We start from the raw sequence: 22,512 nt of genomic DNA, 5'->3' as shown, positions 1-22,512 counted from the left end.
TCCAATCATTAACCCAAAGTTTAACTTCACACAATGAAGTTGGTTGGTTATACTGAAAAGAAAAGCTAAATTTAAAACAACTGTATGTAGTTTTGTGTAGGCCTATTTCTGTGACTTTGAAGCCCCCTTAAGTGAGTGAAATTCACTGTGTATATCACTGTCAAAATTAAAATACATATATGCACATGTACATTTGTTGCTGCAGTAAATCAATCAGCCACTTTTGTAATTTCGCACCACCAAACAACGCCCAGAACAGATGTTTTGGCGGAGACTGTGAGAAAGAAACAGAGACCATTCATCATATAAGCAGACAGTATACATCAGAATGCTTTTGAAATTGATATTTCAAGGTAAAAACAACAACAACAACAACAACAAAAACATTAGCCTACATACAGTTGCTTTATGTAAACGTGTATATTGTGACGGTTGCTCCAGCATTAAGATCCTAAATGGCTACTTTTTAATTGTCTGTTTTATGTGGAAGACAACAGCTATTCAAATCAGTTCAAATGGAGCTGTTTTATTAGGCATTTAAGCAAAATAAATGTGAAACTGATGCCAAAATATTAATGAAGATTGGGCAGTGATTCTCACTCGGTAGGTCTGCAATTTGTTAACAAATCTGAGGCTCAAACAGTAACACACTCGACTGCTTACACACAATAAACAGCGCACATGTACAGATATTTCCGTGGTCACACTCATAAATGTATACAGATGTGCATGCGCTCTCTCTCTCCCACACACACACACACAAACACACATGAATAACAACAGCTTCCAGCTGGATTTTGTCGTTTTTTGCTTCCCTTTGACTTTTAAACACTTCGTGTGCGGCATGTTCGTATGCATACATACATACATGTACTGTATATCAAGTCCAAACACAGTCAAACATATGTATACACATTGATCTGTTACAGAGCCATCTGTGACCTTGAGCTCCACAAGTTCTATAGTCCAGGTCACTACTTAGAAAAGCAGATGAAAACAAACCTGTTCTGCAGTTAAGACTGAAAGACCTCCCTTTTCTAAATGTAATGTCTATGTCTGGATATTAGGATCGGCATCTCCCGGTTTTTTTTATTTTTTATTTTTTTTTGTACTAGCTTGTTTTCAGGCTCTGACTCCCTCATCTGATCAGCTTAGACACTTCTCTGGAAAAATTCTGAGTGAAAACTATTCTGATGTCAAGCACCTGTGTGAAGAGAAATGAGACAGCATCGGTGCACTGTGGAGTTAGCAGAGAGGAAGCACTATTTCAGCACAATAATCAGGCCGTACTCATGAGACAGAATGGGTTTATGTTTTTTTTTCTGTTTCTTGGCAACAATTGCATATTTCCTTAAAAAGGAGAGAAAGGGATAGAGGAAAAAGGGGATGGAAGGGGTCTGAATGAGGGGGGACTGAATCTGGTTTGTCTCAGAGGCACTGGATGACTAACGCTGCAAGAATGTTTCCATACTTCCATCCAGTTACAAGCACACAAACGAAAAACGACTTACTCCACTACATCAAGATCCCGCTGAACAACTCTGCTACAGGATAAGCTATACATGATCATACTTAAATACTGTTTTGTAAAACCTTAAGCTGTTTTTGGAAGCATTTGTACCATGTATGAAAATAAAAGTAAAACTTAAAAGTTATAATAATGACATCAATTAAAATTATGAGATATTAAATTGTAATTATGAGATTAAAAGTCCAAAATATGAGATATTATAATTGATTTTTTTTTTAAAGATGAAATTTTGGCATTAATACGTTAAATTAAGAAATTAAAGGCATAATTGACAAAAAAAAATTTGAAAATGAGAAAAAATATGAGATTAGATTTGTATTAAAATGTTGAAAATTATAAGAAAAAGTTTATTATGGCCATAACTGGTGTTTACGGGGCCCTGGTGCAGGTTGTACCAGTGGGCCTTGTTTGAAATAGTTTAGTTTGTATGTTCGTTCTATTAATTTATTTGTGATAGTTACATAATGTTTAAGTCAAAATTTCTCACATTATCACAGTGTATTTGCTATAGTTTAGAAAATGTAAAATATGATAACTCAGAGTTAAACTGTGTCAGAACAAATTCATCTTGATAATGTCAGATAACTTTGATAGAAATATATGTAAAGGTTTACATTCAGACAACTGTTATGTTGTAGTATGACCATATTTACACAACTATCAATACTTTTGTATTGCTTCATTTTTTTTCAGTCTTTGGTGTAAAACGTTCACATTAGCAACTTAAGCACACACCACTGTATGAAGAATTTTTGGGTATAATATGTCACAGTTTACTTTATTTTGCTATACTCACTTAAATGAGCTAAAATGTCCTGCACCCCTGCACTAGTAAAAAAAAATATAATTTTTTTTTTATCTGGTGTCTGAATTATTTTTGGTTTGACTGTTGGTGAATTAGGCGCGGTCACTTTAAGAGACAATGCATCCATTATAATGATAGACATTCGATTTCTTTCTCCACTGTTTACTTTCACTTAAAGTTCCCCTTCTTCGTGATTCCATGTTTTAAACTTTAGTTAGTGTGTAATGTTGTTGTTAGAGTATAAATAATATCTGTAAAATTCTAAAGCTCAAAGTTCAATGCCAAGCGAGATATTTGATTTAACAGAATTCGCCTACAAAAAACGAACCATTTGGACTACAGCCCTCTAGTTCCTGCAGTAATGACGTCACTAAAACAGTTTTTTTGACTAACCACCGCCCACATGAATTCACAAACAGGGGGGCGCAGCCTTGTTGCGCTCCAACGGAGAAGAAGGAAGAGCTGTTTGTGTTTGTCGCCATGTTGTTGAAACGCTGTTTTTTTCATCTCTGAGTCCAATCATCTTTGTTTGGGCTTCCCAGGAACGCTGTATTTTGAGATTAATGGTTACAATTTATGTTTAACTCGGTTCCCGAAAATTATAATCCACATTTAAAACTATGTGCAGCTCATTTTGCTGAGGACAGCTTGCTGAGGACAACTTTCTCAATCTCAATCAGTTTAATGCTGGATTTGCACAAAGATTATTCTTGAAAGATGGAACAGTTCCCTCTTTGTCTGGAGAAGGCATTGTTTATGGACCACAACCGGTAAGTGTATTTTATTATTTAAGTTGGTGCGTTTAACAGTTTCTGTAATTTATTACACAAAGGGCAACGCTGTTAAGCTTTGTTAACTAGATGTTAGGGCTGTGCAAAAAAACGAATGCGGTTTTCATGCGCATCTCGTCAGTAAAAACGCTCCTCCTGTGACTATAAATACATCTCCAGCACGTTCGTTCTAGACCAATCACGTTACCAGGAGGGCAGCCTGCTCTCAGCTGCTGTCGAATCGCAGCACAGGAACCGCTGGCCCAATCAGAACCCGTTACGTATTTCTGAAGGAGAGGCTTCATAGAACAAGGAAGTCATCAGCCCGTTTTTGTGACAGTGAAAACAGCAGTATACAGATAGGTGAATTGTGTGAAAAATACTGTGTTTTTTTACACGCGAAACATGAACACATGTTATATTGCTCATTGTAAACACAATCAAAGCTTCAAAAAAGCGCGTAAAACGGGACCTTTAAGACATAAACAACAGTTTTTTTTGTTTTTCGAGGGTACTCTCCAAGACATAATTTTTAATGTAGTTGTTAATATAAGATCAACAAGAGGCAAATTCGGTGTTCAAGCGCTTTGAGTTTTTGCGTGTCTTTTGTCTGAATACTTTAAACTCTTTTGAATGTTTAAATTGGAAAAGCTTAAAAACACATGAAAATGATAAGCTTTCGTGACGATGCACAGCAGTGGCCGTCAACTATCCTGACAGTTTTTTTTGCCAGACGGTTGAGATTGCCGGGGCCCCCACTCAGCCGTGGGCCCCTATAATCGTCACCAGCTTTCACCCCACTAGCAATGGCCCTGATTATGACACATCACAAGTGTGACATGAAAAGCTTGTGACATATGTTAAAATTTGGAAATAAAAAGTCAATTGACATGAAAGTCAAAATAGTCATGAAAATTTTTATTATAGAAGTAGAATTTCTTACATGAACAGTCAAAATTATGAGATAGTCATACATAAATCTTTAAAACGATACCATAATTATGAGTCTAAATTAGGAGACAATTGTGAAAACATGTGTGGGATTAAATAATAATTATGACAAACTCTCAAAATGATCACTTATGTCATATTTTTCATTCTTAATCTCATAATTAGGGCTTATGTCATAATTCTGATTTACCAAAGCATGATTGTTTTCTTATGTGGCCAAAATGGGCTTCCATAAAACTCCATTAGTCATTAAATGGAACATTGGACTAATTCTGTCATTCTAAAGAGCTCACAATAACTCTTCCTTCTGAAATTTGATATCCAGAACAAGGTTAATTGGGAAATTACCATGTGAGCAACTGATGAATGATTGTGTGAGAAACTCTCAGAATATGTGTATGTGTCATCGGCCCGGTGTTATAATCAAGAGTTCCTTTAAAATCTTGAAATTAGCAGCAGAACCAATTTCCTTTTAAACAAACCCACAGGTTTAGAAAAAGAATATCATCCTTTTAGTGCACCGTGCTTACTGTGCAGATCTGCTTTTAATAAAACCAAAGGCATAACAGCCCAATGACATTTAGTCTGCTTTTTCTGTGATACTGCAATTAGCGTATGGTGCAATTCGTGATATTTTATAGTTAGCATAACCTGTTATGTAATATTTTTTCATTCTCCCTGACCAATGATTGGTGCTGGTCAGACCTTCAGAACAGTGAATCCCTTTGAGAACATAGGCTTGCCCTCAATGGGGAAAGATTACCTCAATGGGAAAATAGAGTAAAACATATTCATAGAATATTCCTTATTTAAGTGTACAGTGTGTTGACAGTTCCACTGAGTCATCTACTTGTGTATTGTAAACAGAGTGTGGTCTGTTAGACGGTTGGTCTGTGCTCACATCCTGGCCAGGTTAAACAGAGGAGGGACCAAATTGTAAACCGTCATTTGTAAACCTCATGTTTGTCTATAAGGCCAGATGATTTTTAGTTGTGACCTTTAATTAGTCTTTAGAGAATCAAAGGGAGTCGGTGCAAACGTTCACATTTTTCAGTGGGTGGCATTTGGTCTTGACGGTGACCAATTAACAAATTTTCAAAGTGGATAACAAGGATATTGTCTTGCTCAGACATAATGACTGCTGACTGTATCCATAGTGGCTGTGTCACCAAAATAGTTAATTAGCTATTAAGAATCAGTTCTCCATACATATAAAAGTGCAAATTTCCAGATTTCAGGAAATGGTTCTGGAAGTACTTTTTTACATAAAGAAAAAAATCTAAATACCTGTTAACAATTAAAGTGAACAGCCATAGTATCTACATCACATCAAAACAATAAAACCTGAAGACATGGGTGTTGTCTTACGATTTTGATTGTTAACAGGCGTCATCAGTTGAAACTTTGTTTGAATCTGTGAGTATTTATTGAGCTATTACCTTTGCTTGTGTGTGTGTTGGCCTAAAGAATGTCTTTGGACTTTGGAAGGACTATTTCTATATATATTTTTTTAGTGTGCAAATGTATTTCTATTTTCTGGGTGTACTTTTCCAATTCATTTTCCACAATAGTTTCAACATTTGTCTGGCTATGAACTAGACCAACCCACAACAAGGTGAAAATCAGCATTACAAACTTTGAATTGAAGCAAAAAAGTATTTTAAAATAATAAGACATAACTCAGTTCCAAAAGGCATTGTGAATGACAAACTAAAAATGATGGAGAAATACAGAACTATTGATTTTTAAAAATTAAATACATACAGAAACAATATATTTTGCATTTATTATAAAATATGCATTTAAATACAAATATTTAAGTTGCTTGAAAGCAGCTGACTATATTACATCATTCACATTGCTTCATTAGAATATGCAGGTGCTTAAGTATTCTTTTTGTGCAATTTGCACTAAATTATTATTTCTTCTTTCAAATTCTTATTAATTAATTCTAATCAGGACGGCTGATTTTCCATGTAAAATGTTCAGTTCATTAAATGATTAATTCCTCAGAGTAGATCACATTGTATAATGACTCTATTATATTAGAGAGGATCCATGCTTATAATAATATGTGATTTGATTCAAGTGAGTTTCCCACCCCCAATATACGCCTGTGACTCAGCTTCTCCTACGAGCTGTAACAAGATGGTGACTAAGTGTTTAACTGTGGTTTTGGTATCCTGCTCCTGCGGTTCCCTATTGGCCGGAGTTTGTTTAAACTAAACTAAACTCCCACCATGGTGCTCCCACAGCTCTCATTGCTCAAGCTAATTACAGTGCATTGTGGGATTACCCTGCTGCACCACTCAAGTCAATTCTTTCCTTCCCCTCTCCCACCATTTTTTTCTCCGTCTCTGATTTGATCTCATCTTCCCTTTCTCTACTACTCCGTCTTCCCAAAGGTTCCTCACTCCCCATGTGTGTATGCCCATATCTTTGAAATACATTTAAACAAAACATGAGTTTCAATTTCCTCCGATATATTTATTTAATCCAGTCTCTGTACACATATTTCCTCTATCGCTTTCATTCTTTGTTATAACTCATTTTTTTTCTGCAGGCGACTTGTATCCTTTAACCGAGATATTTCGGTGACCACATGCCTCTAGATGTTGGCCCTCAGCAATGTTGCCAAGTTGGGCAAATTGGGCTACTTCAAAACTGTTGCTGCAGGTAGTTTTTTATGTCAGCGGGTTTAAGTGACCCCAATAATGTGATATTTATTTCCTAAAATGCAAGGGGAACCTCTCCAAAAATGTGTATTTTACCCTACCGGAATGCGATTTTTACTGGGGATCCCCCTCAATATGTGATTGGGCTGGTTTTGAGTAACAATTGGGCGTGTTTTGTTGTGAAAACCTGGCAACCCTTGCCCTCAGTGCTCAAAGCCAGCTGGGAGTCATTATCTGGGCATGCTGTACCAAACCTCTCCACCTCCGCTCCAAAACCCCTCCTACACCTCCATACACCCCGTTTCCATGGCCACAGTGCTGTTCTGTGGGATTGAGGAGTGAGGAGAATTCAGCAGATGGGTTTGGCATGTATGTGGTGCCCCAGTCATGATTTGGCAGAAAGTACTTTTAACATCCTAAGAACTTACATTATTGGGAAGCTCCTAAATCCAACCCTGTTGTACCGCTTCCAAAGACTGTAACGCAAAATATGGCAAGATATAGAATTAAATATGTTGAAATCAGGCAAAGGCAGAGTGTTTTTGTGTTCTGAAACTGCTGAACGTCTGCAGGTTGACAATAAACAGTAGATCTGGTTTACTTAAATATTCAGGCTCCTGCTGAGGTAAGAAGCTATCGTAAAATCCGAGACTGAATTTGCCCAGTGAGTGGTGGGAATAAAGTTTAATTTGAATAAGGTTTGGATGTTTTTAGCAGCTGCAGCTTTTTTTCCATGTTAAGCTCCAACTGGGAAAGCTTGTTCTTAGAAAAACAGGGAGGGTATTATTTAAAAACAAATGAAGCAACAAAATACTTGGTTAAAATGTAAATAACTTGTTTCAAGTTTAACCATATTCATTTTATAGTTTATATCACTGTTTCTGGTTAGCATTCATTGGCTAAAGTTAAAATTCCAAATGTACAGTAGCCAAAAATTTGTTGACAGTAAGTACTTCAGAATGTTTGTGGCATATGCAAGGAGATAAATTATGGGAAAAAAGCTGTTCACAATATTCTCATTTAACAACTAAACTGACTCTAATCCTTCACAGCATCTTTTGCTGTGTTCTGGAATGCAGATGTTTTTCAAGAAAGACACACGACAGAGGTCTTAGTGGTGGGGTGTAGCATCCTTTATTTCAAATACCTTTACAACAGCCCTGGGGCTGGCCTCAAATACATTTTTGGCATGAGAAGCCTGTTGGTAAACTCTTTGGTTAAAGGCACATAGAACAATTTTGAAGAAACCTGCATTTGAATGACTAAAGGAGCTAGTGTAGTGTTTACATGTGTAGCACCAAATTTCTATTCAAGTTTTATTTTTAATGGCAACAATTAAGTGTACCACAGACTAATGCAAGTAAAGAATTGCTAGGACTTGGTTGCAAGCAGGGTCCAAAATATATATATTTTCAATTTCCAGGTATATTTGACAGTGGATATAAACATATATTGTAAAGGATAGATAGATAGATAGATAGATAGATAGATAGATAGATAGATAGATAGATAGATAGATAGATAGATAGATAGATAGATAGATAGAAAGACTGATTGATTGATTGATTGATTGATTGATTGATTGATTGATTGATTGATGGATTGATTAGAATGTGTTCATTTTGGACCCTGGTTGCAAGATTGCAAGAAGTCTGCATCATCAAATAGAGATGATAGCTCCTTTCCACTGAAATAATAATTTCGTGCCCTTAGCAGTGGATATATTATTTAATGCAAATTTCTGGCAGTCATGGACAACTTAATACAGTCAAAAAGTCAAAGCTCTATAACCTACTCCAACATTGACATAATCTGTGAAACGACTTGATAAATCCCTTTACCTACAAAGAAATAAGTGACATGAAAATAATTTTTTAAGAATTCCGACACAATCATTTACTGTCTTTTATGAAATGTAAGAGACTATGAAAAATCTTTTAAGTTCAGATATACCATTCACATGGAAAACAGACAAAAAATAAAAACAATCAAAGCTTGCGCTATACTGTCACCCACCCCCTTTATTCCTGAACCCCTCCCACTATCCAATCACCCCCTCGACTCCAAGGAAATCTTGCGGGATACAGTTTGGTAAAAGACCCCAGTGACCAATGAGCGGTAGTCAGGTACTTTGAAAAGGTGGCGGTAGGCGTATGTATTGTCATAGGGCCGTCCTCGGCTCACTAAGGTGCGCAGGTGCATCTCGTTTACCTGGTTGCCCACAGCCAGCACATACAGCTCAATGCCTGCATTGTTCACCTGTTCCACGGATTTTTCAATCTGGTTGTTGCTGACGCCTTGGGAACGGCCATCCGAAAACACCAGCAGCTTCTTCTTCCTCGTCCTGCCGCCCCTGAGGCGCTCAATGGCGAAGGTGAGAGCATTTGTTATCTGTGTACCTGCATCCTGGAACTTTGCCTCTGTAATATCAGCGGCCACCTGGGTGATGTTTGAGGAAAATTCGGTCTCTAAGTTGGCATTGTTGCTGTACTGGCCAACGGCAACCCGGACCTGGAAGCTTCCTCTTTCTGCTGACAAAAAGCGCTTAGCCAGCATTTGTGCGAACTCCTTGGTCATCTCGAAGTTCTTGGAGCCCACGCTTGCTGAGCTGTCCATCATGATGAGGACATCAGTGTTGTCATTAAATGAAACTGGACAAGAGCAAGAAGGTGTAAAAGTTATTATCTCATCAAAAAAAAAAAAAAAATGTTGTCTCTCAAATCAGTACTTACTTGGACAAGTAAAGCTAGGACACTTCTTGTCTGTGAAGAAAGCACAACATTGTCAAAATCCAAATCCAGAATTCCCAAAGCACCTTAAATCTGCAGCAGATGCAGTATTTAACCTACCTTCACAGATCTTCTCAGTCAGGTTTTGCAGGAAACTGTCATCCAGAAGAATACCAAAGTTGTTTAAGACAAAGGAGAAGCCTTTTCTGGGATCATCTTTACACACAACCTCATCAAGCTGTTCCGAATTGGGCTGCCTTTCTGCATAATCCGCCACTCCAACACCACCAACCTGCCAGAAATCATAAGAGAGTCAAGCTTTCTATCTACTGGTGCATCCTTTCTGGTTGTGGACTTCATTTGACTTCATGTCATGAGACCATACTTGGATGCCAATAACATCAAATGTCCTTGGATCACAAGTTTTCCCCAACTAAAAATCACATCTGTGGGATGTTTGATTCCTTTCACTAAATAATGCAATCCACTTCTATGGAAGCAGTTTCAGTACACCTTCTCAAAGATCCACACAGGTGCATTAGTACATTAGCACAAAGTTCAGCACAGGGTCAATGGAAAAATGTGCCATATGTGCCAGAATGATATTACATTGCTCCCTGCATACTTGCATACACTTTCAAACTGAAGTATCCAGTGAGAGGCACTTGAAGCCTGCTCGGCTTAATCTGAAACAGATGTACGTGAATTTGGCAGTGTTTTATATTGGTTGCTGGATGTATTGCAGCAGGAACCTAACCAGTGCTCTTAACAAACTCAAACAACAAAATCTCCTTTTAACGTGAATCATATTTCTGGGGACTTGTACCTGAGTGCTCTGCATCGCAAGTGCAATGCTGTATCAGGTGCATTACCGAGCAAGTTTACTTTGTCAGTATAGCCATACATATGGAGTCCTTCGAGGTAATATGTAGTTTTTCGCAAGTAACTGTGCAAAAACCAATCCATATTAATTCCATAATTTGTGTGAACAGGAATAAAAATGGTTGGCTTTTTAATGTAAATAATGTAAAATCAACTAGAAACTGGAATTGTACCATACGTGTAGGTATTTTATTTTTTTTAAGTTCTGCAATAGTCGAGGCATATTTTTTGCAAACAGCCTATGTTGCCTGAGTTCATTAGCTTTACCTTCAGTCCCTTGCCGCACAGCACGTTCATGGGTACTTTGTCTCTTATGGTGTCAGAGCGTCCATCAGTAAGGACAATGACCACACTCCTCTCCGTCACAAGCTTGTTGATCATGTTGTTAAGCGAGTACTGCAGAGCTTCTCCAGTGTATGTGGCTTCAGCCAGCCAGCGGAAGTCTTTCACGGCTCTAAAGTGAAAAATATCAATTTTCTTTATTTCTTCAGACACAATGCCAGGTGTACACACGAAATGCGAGCTCATCTGAAGAGGAAACAAAATCCTTCAAGCCACATAATTGGATCTTGAAGTTGTTTTTGTCATATTGTGTGCAGACTATGGTTTTATCAAAAAGAACGTTTATATTACATACTGCTTTAGGTCTGTTAAGGTCTTAATGTTGGGGTCGCCGAGCTGTACAACCTCCTGAGCATTGGCACCGCTGTACTGCACCACGCCAATACGAGATTCATTGGCACCAAACTGAAAGAAAAATAAAGAAACAGCTTAAAAAACAAAAACACTTACTGGTATCTGAATAAGATTGGAAACGTGCTATCTATGGTGATAACAACTCTAATAAATCATAGCTGACAGTTAACGGAAAAGTCTCTTGTTGATTTAAAAAGGAAGCTTACCTTGACCTTGAGCCTGTCCATTACCGTCACAATGAAGTCTTTAGCGATGGCAAAATTAGAAGCTCCGATACTCTCAGAGCTGTCCACAATGAAGGCAATGTCCAGGGGTCCACATTTGCATTCTTAACAAACAAGAAAAAAACATGCATATAGTGAAGATGGCGTTGCTAAATACTAAATACAAACACAGTTTAAAACATTTTTGATATACGTCAAAGTCTTGGGACTTACCACAGCAAGCTGAATGAATGAAAGAAAGAAAGAAAGAAAGAAAGAAAGCACATTACATTTGCATCAAATCTGACAATATCAGACAAATCAGAAACATATGTTCTATCAAAACATTCACAGTAAGGGGTTAACACAATTATTTAGCTATTTCACGGAAGGAAGAATCTAGTCTGGAAATAATAAACATTCATAAAACTACTCATTAACACTTACAAAAGATCAGTTAATGCTCTGACCTAAACACCTGACGGTTTTAATATCTTATGTCTGAGTTTATAATCTTAAAGTAGAATTTATAATAGACCATAACCTGTGCTTAATCTGTGGTGGCAATAATGAACAAACAATGGTTTATAAGATTCTAGTATACAGATGTAAAATAGTCCAATCTGTGCAAGTCTGGACAGAACAAGGCAAAAGTAATATGCTTGGGAGTAGAAATGAATGATAAAATGCTAATAGACACAAAGCAGACTAATCTCAAATGAATGGTTGGAGCTATTTGTCTTGATGGTTGAAACAGAATTTCTTTTTTTTTTGGACAATATTTTCTGGTCCCTAAGGTTTCATTCATACAGTAATACATTTCAAACTCTGCTTTTACTCACTGTGTTTAATCTTACATGACTAATGTAATTTTTAAAAGCAACTCAAGATGAATGCACAAGGGCTGTACAGGGAAAACCTTCATATCCCAAAAATGCGGGCCATATTAAATAAAACACTAGCCCACAACACATTATTTGCACCCGATTGGTTAAAACTGTCAAATTCCCTTCCTTCAAATTAATATGTAACGTTACACTGAACTTTCACACTCTTCTGTTCAAAGCACCAGTGTTTTCTCTCTCTCTCTTGGGTTATGTCCTGCTTTCACATGCCCAGATGGTGATATTAAATATCTAAGTTGAGCTTCCAAAACTAATATTTATGATAAACATGCACAATCTGATAATTTAAAAACATTTAAAAGACTCCAGCTCCAACGGGAGTTATGAAACAAAATAATGAATATCCTTTCAAAAGCTAAAGTCATAATTTGAATAACTTACTTAACTAGAAATATTATACACATGAATGGATGATTTCTTCTACAGTGTTTTGAGAAAAAAAAACATATTTATACATAAATGGAAAATACATAAAGTATTTTCTAATTCCTCACTTGCCAGTTACTCATTTTCTTGCATGTTTTCTACTGGTCTGCAGAGTATTGTGAATGCTGAGCTGGCTAGGTGGATTGCTGCATCATCACTTCATGGCATGAGTTGACGTTACATTGTTAAATCAGTGTGGGTGACAGGCAGTACACCTTTTATGGAGGCAGTGAGACCGAGTAGTGAGTCATGGGTAAATACAAAAACAGGTCTACTCACAGCACATCTTCATGATGATATCCAGAATCTCACATTCCTACAAATAGAGAGAGAGAGACATAATACAGACTGCTGCTTTTGCAGCTCATTTTCTCTATCGCCATTTTGTATCACAAAATGGAGCCACAAGTCCATGTAGTTTTAATAACAGGAAATTCTGCTGAACGCTCTCCAAAGACTCACATACTGCAATGCACTTTTTAAAAATAGTGCATTTCCTCTTGTGCAAGTACATACTACATAAATATAACACATCGACCGGGTAATTTATTCAGGGAAATTTTATTTCCCGATTTTTTAATAAAAATTACTTTACTAAAAAAAGTACAAATCTTTTTTTCAAGTAAAAGAGATCATTTATTAAAACTAACAGCTAAATAAATGACTCATTCTATACCAAACCATTTTTTTTTACATCAAGACATATACAGTACTTTGTACACATAACTAACATATTTACATATCAACGCATACTTGCTTTTAAGAAACTTGTCAAAGTATTAAAAGAGAGATTATACTATTCCTAAACACCAGAATAACTGGTAAAATGTTGGACACTTTTAACCATTTCGAGTTTAAAAGTTTATCCGGCACATTTAGCAATGCTTGCTTAGTAAACCTGTGACGATGGAGCATTAAAAACTAAATTGAACTTGTATCTTATTTCACATGCAAAAGTCGGTTTAAACAGATGTCTTAAAGGTACAGCAGCAAAATAAGTCTGTTCAATTCTATAATGGTCAAAATCACTAAATAATTTTGCATTTTAAGTGGCCCTCAAAAAAAAAAGGACAAAACGACCTCTATAAATGTCACTATAATGTCATGCATTCATCTCTTTATATATGCAGTGGGACAATGCAGCTGTTGTGTGCTATTAAAAGATGATTTTATTCCACAAAAGGAGTAGTCTAATATGTGCTTGGGCCTTGGCTAGAGATTTCCATCGCTACTGACTGTCAACGATGTGGAATTCACAAAAATAACGGAAAGTGAATTGTGGAATATTCAGGATCATTTATCAAGAGCACTGTTACCATTTGTGTTGCTCTTTGTCTCTTCATACAGGAAACTGTGCTGGAACATTTGCATTAAACTTTATCCGATAACGTGTGCCTTTCTTTGATTTGTGCATGCAATAAAACTCAGTTTATTTTAATTAAACACACTCACATCAGCTCCTGGCGGCCCTGGTGGTCCTGGTGGTCCCTGTGCATGAATACAAGACAAATTAAATGAACAATGTGCAAAATGAATTCACACACCAAATGCAAATATGACTGTTTCTGTAATATCGAACAACAGAAGGTCTGTGCAAAGGTCTCTGTCAACTTTGTTACATGCTACACAGATTTAGTTCTGCCAGAGCAAACAAGCTCTGAATCTCATTCCAAATAAGAGCATTTTTGAGTCCGTCACGTCTGCTCCTCTCTGGATGTCATCCAGTGGCAAAGAGGAGTATCACAAAATTGCAGGCTGAGGGAAATTTCCCTTCCCACATTCCCATAACTCACTGCTGCTCAGCGCCGTTTCACATAACTGAAGATATTTACACTTTAAAACGTATCTTGGCTCCTCTGGACAGTGTAGTATAAGAGCCTGGTTGTTTACTTCTGAAAATATAATAATGCCAATCATCTTCTGTATGTATCTGATTTGGAGATATATTTTTTTTAATATATATTTAATCTGGTTCAGGTCCAGGTTTTTGACATATTTTGGGCTACTTTTTGAACATGTCAAATGTGGCCAGTGGTGTTTCTGATACTATATCAAGCTAACAATAAAACTTGTTTTTCTAACTTGTATTTGGCCAATATTTTGAGGTTAGATTTGTTGATCACATTCCATTGAATTTCTCAACAAAAGGTTGAACATCTTTGCGCCTTTGGACGTCTGACATATGGCGCAAACATTTTAGATTTCAAAAGTTACGAGACCCAATTCTGACAGCAGATCAGTATGTTTGTTTCTCTGATCCAGGGTACAAATACCATTAGAATGTTATGCCGGGATACTGACATAGGATACTGACAAATCGTACTCATGAACCTTCAGTTGAGAACATGAATCATGATATAATGTCAACTTTTATCTTATTCCGGTAAGGTAATATACAGTAAAAATACAGAACTACCAAATTTTTGCTATAGGTTTAATTGCATCATTTAATAATTGCTGTTAATAGTGTTCATGGTCTGTTTGATTACATCTTTAATTGATTTTTCCATACATTTCTGCCATATGCACATAAACTGAGTCGCCACTTATAAGCTACTACTAAATATATTAGAAACTTAGGGTAGCACGTTATTTTACAGTCCTGTTCCTCATGTACATACTATGTACTTATTATGGTAATTACAATAACTATGTAATAACTAGGTACTAACCCTGAACCTACCCCTAAACCTAACCCTACCCCATTACCTTGTATTACCAGAACTTTCTTAGATAAATACACTGTAAGTACACTGTAAGTACAAGTTAGTACACGTACTGTAAAATAAAGTGCAACCAAACTTAGTTTTCTGTAAAGTTCCTTTGCAATGATTCGTATCGTAAAAAGCACTATACAAATAAACTTAAATTGAACTGAATACATGCAAAATTTCCTTACAGAATTTCCTTCAGGCCCTCTGTGACCCTTGGCTCCTTTAGGCCCAGGTGGTCCTGGTCTGTCATTCTGTGGAACACAAAATATGAACATTCAGCCTGGGAAATACAAAGCTGATAGAGTTATTAGTAGCTGTACCATTTACATATAGTTAATATGTGTAATTTACAGTGTAAATAAAAAACACAAATCTTTTATATATATATATATATATATATATATATATATATATATATATATATATATATATATATATATATATATATATATATTCTTTTATATTTTATACTCTTAATTCCAGATTTTCAGACTGTTGGACATCACTGTTATATCACTACTATAAGCATCGCAGTCAGCTGTTTAAAGCTCTCCCAGACAACAATCTTGCTTCATATAAACAATTTAAATGGTCTGCAATAATTCAGCTGCCTCAGCACAGTTTTGCCTCCAGCCCAGCAGATACATTCATCCCTTCATGTGTGTCTTGTGCCAGATCACGGTTAGGCAGTGAGATAAAACTAACCACCTATTCCTATTTTCAAGCTCTCTCTCCCATGCTGCTTCAATTACCTTCAAATTCCTCACTTCAAAGTCCACAGCTGTCACAGACACTCTCCTAGCAAGCTCACAGTAGGGACAAGGTTAAATGATGCTGTCATGCCAATACTGTTTTGGTTCATTTTGATTACCTTGACAGATATGAGACCGAGTGTGGCCCCTCGGGTTTGGGAGAGGCCGGAGGAGCCCAATCAATTGTTTACAAGGACAGAAAAACATTTCTAAACACTCTTGGGCAGCAGAAAGACAGAGTCAAACATAAGGAAAAGCAAAGCAACTTCATGGCTCATATGGCGCAGATGTGAGGCCGGAATATCAATGTATACAAAATGTATACACCATTAAATCAAACACTAAGCATTTGCACAAACATAATAAAGCCTTTTTTTAAGTAATAACACATTCACCAAGAAAAAAAAATGTATATCACTGTCAATATGTATAAGCAACAGAATGCGAATGCAATATTTATGCATGCTTCATACAAACACACATACTATACTAAACAGCTATACTAGTGGAATCTTAGGAGAAGCAAAGTAAATAAACATGTCCTATAAAAAAATAGTTCAGAAAAATCAGAGTTAGGAGACAAAAGGTCAGAATATAATGAATAAATTAGTTAGTAAACTTACAATAAGATTTTTTTCTCAGAATTTGAGTTTATATTTTGCAGTTCTGCCTTTATATCTCACAGTTGTTAAATTCGTGCAATTCAATTGTGATCAGCAGAATAGAAACATGTCAAATATTAAAAATGATCCATTATCAAAATTATCCAATCAACAGCAATACAGAGTATGAAAAGGCAATGCAGAAAAGCTGAGTGGATGCAGCAGAAAACGAAACTTGAAATTCACTATAGCATCTACAAAGACAACCTTCATGCTTTCAATGTGGAACTAGCCACAGCTAGACAGACCTTCTTCTCAAACCTTATAAACTGTAACTTAAACAAAACCCACACTCTTTTTGCTACTGCTGAGAGACTGACAACCTTAAATCATCAACCTGCTATCTTGACACACTTCCCACATCTTTTTTCAAAAGTAACTGTTTAGAAGCAGATCTCTTAAAAGTATTGAAAGTCTCATTTCTTTATTTTCCAAAGTCACTGAAAACTGCAGTTGTTAAGCCTCTTCTGAGAAAGAGCAATCTTGATAACAACAGACCAATATCAAATCTTCCTTTTATTGGTGAGATTATTGAAAAGGTAGTCTTCAATCAGCTGAACAAATGCTTAAACGCAAATGGATTCCTGAACAATTTTCAATCTGTTTTCTGACCGCATCACAGCACAGAGACAGTGCTCATTAAGATAATAAATTATATTCACTTTAATTCTGATTCTGGCCAAATATCTGAGCTGGTACTACTAGATCTTAGTGCTGCGTTTGACACTGTTGATCATAACATACTGTACTTCTAAAGAGACTAAAAGACTGGGTCAGGCTTTCTGAGATGGTACTCAAATGGTTCAGATCATGCTTAGAAGAGAGAGGTTATTATGTGAGTATAGGAGAGCATGAGTCTAAGTGGATATCCATGACACGTGGAGTCCCACAAGGCTCAATTCTTGCACCGCTCTTGTTTAGCCTGTATATGCTCATATAGTCAAATAATGAGAAAGAACCAAATTGCCTATCACAGCTATGCTGATGATACCTAGATTTACCTAGCCTTATCGCCAAATGACTACAGCTCCATTGACTCCCTATGCCAGTGCATTGATGAAATGAACAGTTGGATATGCCAAAACTTTCTTCAGTTAAACAACGAGAAAATGTGAAGTTCTCAAAGTGAATGCATACCATGTCTAGGGGTCTAGCAACCAAAAATCTTGTGGTTTTGGAGACAGACCTTAGCTTTAGTAGTCATTTTGTCATTTCACCCTGTCATTTCAAAAACATTGCAAGAATTAGATGTTTTGTTTCCAGTCAAGATTAGAGAATCTTGTTAATGCCTTTATCTCCAGCAGGGTGGACTATTGAAGACCATTAGACAGCTGCAGCTCATCCAGAACGCTGATGTCAGGATTCTGACTAGAACCAGAAAATCTGAGCATATCACACCAAGTCCTAAGGGCCCTACACTGGCTTCCAGTTACATTTAGGATTCGTTTTAAAGTACATTTACTCATTTATAAATCCCTAAATGGCCTAGGACCTACAGTACATACATTGAAGATATGCTCACTGAATATAAACCTAAAAAAGCACCCAGATCATTAGGATCGAGGGTTCACACAAAACAAAGGGAGTTTAATAATAATAATAAACAATAATAAATAATAATTTTCTATCTTTAACTGTTTAAAATTCACGTTTTAAATAATTTTAAAAGTTTTTAAATCCCTTGTTTTTTGTTTTTGTTTTTTTTATGATTATTTTAGCTCATTTTATGTAGAGCACTTTGAATTACTATTGTGTATTAAATCTACTAAATAAACTTGCCTTGGCTTTCATTTTTGCTCTTGCAAATTCCGCCATAGCGAATCCACCATGGTGCAAGTGCAACTTTTATTTAAAGGGAATGGGAGATAAGACTTTAATTAATTTATTGAATATTACACCCAAAACAAACCCATGACTCTTTAAGAGAATAGGTCTAACCAATTTGGACCATTTTCCTGTACCATATTTTTTTTTTATCGTTAAACTTACAAAAGTGGATTCAGACATGTCCTAGTGCACCTGTGCCATGCGCTTTAGGCCATGTGCTTAGATCATTAAAATAGGGCCCATAGTGTCAGAATTTAAATAATAAAGAAGTAATTTACAAATGCAATAAGACTTTTCTTCTCAGAATTGTGAGTTAACATCTCGTATTTGACTTTTTTTATTACAAGTTAATATTTAGCAAATCTGAATTTATATCTCACAAAAATAGACTTTTGAAGAATTGCTTTTTTCCCACCACAAAATAAAAAATTTTATCACACAATTCAGACTTTTTTCTAGCATTTGTGTGTTTGTACATCACAATTCAGTCTTTTCTTATGAGATTTCTGAATTTACAGAATTTCTCCAAATTGCAATATAAAAACTCAGTTATAAACTTGCAATTCTGTCTCTTTTTCTCAGAACTACAATTTTTTTTTTTTTTTTAGTTTAGTTTCCTTCTTGCAATTGTGATTACTTCGCAATTGTAATGCTGCACCAAGAAATTTTACTTTCAATTACTATATTTATTTATTTATATTTATTTAATTTATTCCATGATATAAATGAGCTTCCATTTTAAACTGTCTTGTTGCTATAAGCTATTATTTTTTTCAGAAACAGTTCACAGTTTGACTCTGTATCAACAAAACTCTATGTAATAATCAACACAAACTAGATTGTTAGCATTCTACAGTTGCTATTGTGTGGCTGCTAAAGTGGTTGGTTGCTATCATGCTTAATTGATCATAAAAGTAACAAAATGTTTGACCGGTTATACCCTAAGTATACAGTGATCGTCTTAACAAAAAACATTAATAACAGAAGTCTTCATAAACAGAAAGATCAGTTGTGTATAAAGTTTAAACCTCCAAAACAATATGCTGCAAAATGTTTTGATATGATGTAAACATTACGTTTGATTAATAAAGGCCTTTCTGTAGCCCAAACATTCAAGAGTGTTCAATCACAACAGTTTAACTTTACTTTAAATCAGTCATTGTTTCAGCATGTTAAATGGTTCTTCCCTCTGTGTTATTGTGGATATTATTCCCTCCAAATCTGATGTTTATTATGAAGAGCCTCTGGCCAGGTTTTAAGATTCTGTTGTAAAACACATCGTAAACGTTTTAATTTATGGCCTCTTCAATTCTGCTAATGATTACTTTTGGAATTATAGTCAGTTAGTTTCTTTTTGATCTTTGCAAAACCAAACACATTTTTCTATTGTCTAGATTAACCTAACCTAACTATGGTAAACTACTCAAAACTTTTACAGGGGGTCTTCAGCCAATAAAATTAAACCCTCCAAAACGAGAACTAGCAAAGGATCTTGTGAGCAGTTGAAGAATGTTACAGGGAGGTGATAAACACAAGTGTACGTTTCTAATTATTTTAAAGTGTGTGTGTTTGAACTTTGAGTGCATCTGTCTGAACCATTTGCGTTTTCGTGATTTAGGCACCAGACATGCGCTAAGTGATCTCTTCTGACTAAACAACTTCTGACTTCGGACTAAACACTTTTCATAACAAAGTGCAATGTTGTATTTCCAGCTTTCCCACATGGGTCACAATAGAACACAATGGTGTAAATGTCCAAAAATGAAACACTTTATAATAATTATATATTATATAATTATAATGCAATTATAATAATTAAACAACAAAACAACATATACTGTATGTCGTGTGCTTTAAAAAATGCATATACTTACTAAGGCTACATTTATTTAATTAGAAAAAACACAAAGTTTGACTGCAGCTGCAAAGAGCTGGGCAATTCAGATGTGAAAGATCGACAATGAAACCGTACATATACAGTACACTACATTCCATGTTTTCATATCATAAAGTCATACATTTGTTGACTAGATACTGCATTAGTAGAGAAAAAACACAGTATGTTTTCTGTTAAGGCTGAGAGGAGGCTAACATTAGTAGAACAATGTGACCAAAACATACACAAATCTGCCCCAAATGTTTAATGCCACAGTTGCATTTTTAAAGTTAGTGATGTGAGAAAGGAAATGCAACGGACAGAAATCCTTCCTAAACACAAGAGTGCCACTCACATAGCTTCCCACTGAATTACATTACATTTGTCTCACATCAATGTTAACTTGCATTCTCTGTAGGCTTGGTGATTGTGTATGGTTTTATAATATAGATCACACTTTCTCTTTTTGTTTTGCTCTGCTTTGTCAAACACCAACAAAATCATCAATGCCTCATTCTTGAAGAGAACTTTTGCCTGTTTGGGGATTAAATAATCAGTTTTGGACCATTGCTTGAATTGAATGCATCTGTTAATTAATAAACAAAAATTGATCGATGATTAATTAATATTCAATACTAACATTTTATTCTATTTTAAATGTGTGGTTTAACACTTTTTTTTGGTAATGAAGTTCACTATTTTAGCTTTCATTCAGTACCAGTTGTGAATTTTTTTTTTATTAATGGGTTATCTGCCAGTGTGATCCAACCTATATTGGTATTTCGTAAAATCCACTATTGGTTAACCACTGATAAAAAAAAAAAAAAAAATCTACGTTTTCAGCAGCCATTACTGCAGTTTTCAGTCTAACATGGTCTTTCGGAAATTAATCTAATATGCCGATTTGGTGCTCAAGAAAAATGTATCATTACTTTTATTATTGTTATTATTATTACCGAAAACAGTTGCTACTTGTTTTCAAGATTTGTTTGATGGTTAAAAAGTTCAAAAGAACTTACTGTTTCCTTTGGATGAGCCAATTTCTTAGTCCAAACAAGAGCATTGCGCTAGCAGCACAAAAGGTTGTGGGTTCAATTCCCAGGGAACTCACATACTGGGAAAAAAAATGTGTAGCCTGAATGCACTGTAAGTTGCTTTGGATAAAAGCGTCTGCTAAATGCACAAATGTAAATGTAAATATAAAAAATACTAACAGTGATGCTTGCCTTAGCAAACACAGCCAATATTGTGAGTCTGTAGAAAGGGTATACGCCTTTAATGATAGAACAGTAATTTTAAAATAAGAACATAATTTCTAAAGAAAGGACCATGAAAAGTCATCAGCTGCAAAGCATTCTTTCCACATATGCACGTCTCCACCTATTCCTTGAAGTTTTTAGTTTTGTATGGCCTAAGACAAACACAGTAATGAATAGAGAACCAGTTTGGGCGTTAGGTCACCAAAAATGGACTCCAGATGACTGAAGATGAAAGCTTGCGAGCACGTGTAGTTGTTGCCATTTTGCGTCGGCTTGTTCAACCACAATAAAGCAACTCAGACTGTTTTAATGTAAAAATAAGACATGAGCTCAGAGCTTTGATATAAGCATGTGTGATATGTTTACAGCTGACATTCATCACACCACTCAAGGTCATTTTATATCACAGTATATATCATGATATAATCCTTTTTAAGTTAGAAATTCAATATACAGTATAGGGCCATACTGCTAATCAGTGCTACAATACTTATGTTCCAGTGAAGTGACATAATGAAATACAGTCTACAATATGCGATATTGCAATGTCTGCAGTCCATGCTTTTGTCCTACTGTAAAATTTATTCCATTAGCATCCAAGTTATGGACTACAAAACAAACAGCTCTGGATTTACCCGCTGATTCGATCAAATAAAAACTGAACGCTAAAATGTTTTCTTAATAGGAAAATGCTGCTATCTTAATCCTGCAGATGTGCAAAATGGCCAGAATGATCAAAGAACTGAACATGTTGGCAGTTTCCTCAAACATTTGCACTGCAGAAGCGCACAGCTAGACAACATAAACAACATATTAGCCATCATATCTGCTGCCGGTTCTCTGTCAAGT

At 35.8% G+C, this 22,512-nt stretch overlaps 1 protein-coding gene across 1 annotated transcript in view; it reads right to left on the bottom strand.

Moving 5' to 3' along the window:
- Nucleotides 1-7,843: 7,843 nt before the first annotated feature.
- The window catches only part of LOC113110822 (collagen alpha-1(VI) chain), a 37,976-nt gene continuing 23,307 nt past the window's right edge, over nucleotides 7,844-22,512 (bottom strand). Inside the window, exons 26-35 of the mRNA XM_026275025.1 lie at nucleotides 15,473-15,538; nucleotides 14,026-14,061; nucleotides 12,853-12,889; nucleotides 11,477-11,485; nucleotides 11,246-11,367; nucleotides 10,981-11,090; nucleotides 10,611-10,797; nucleotides 9,582-9,753; nucleotides 9,465-9,494; nucleotides 7,844-9,383 (exon numbers count right to left, since the gene is read on the bottom strand). Coding sequence (XP_026130810.1) covers nucleotides 8,782-9,383; nucleotides 9,465-9,494; nucleotides 9,582-9,753; nucleotides 10,611-10,797; nucleotides 10,981-11,090; nucleotides 11,246-11,367; nucleotides 11,477-11,485; nucleotides 12,853-12,889; nucleotides 14,026-14,061; nucleotides 15,473-15,538 — 1,371 coding nt within the window. The 3' untranslated portion in view covers nucleotides 7,844-8,781. The remainder of the gene's footprint in view (nucleotides 9,384-9,464; nucleotides 9,495-9,581; nucleotides 9,754-10,610; nucleotides 10,798-10,980; nucleotides 11,091-11,245; nucleotides 11,368-11,476; nucleotides 11,486-12,852; nucleotides 12,890-14,025; nucleotides 14,062-15,472; nucleotides 15,539-22,512) is intronic.

This window comes from Carassius auratus, chromosome 11 (genome assembly GCF_003368295.1).
Source record: "Carassius auratus strain Wakin chromosome 11, ASM336829v1, whole genome shotgun sequence".
Classification (NCBI taxonomy): domain Eukaryota; kingdom Metazoa; phylum Chordata; class Actinopteri; order Cypriniformes; family Cyprinidae; genus Carassius; species Carassius auratus.
Note: the sequence above shows the minus strand (reverse complement) of the source record. Positions and strands in the feature narration are given on the sequence as shown.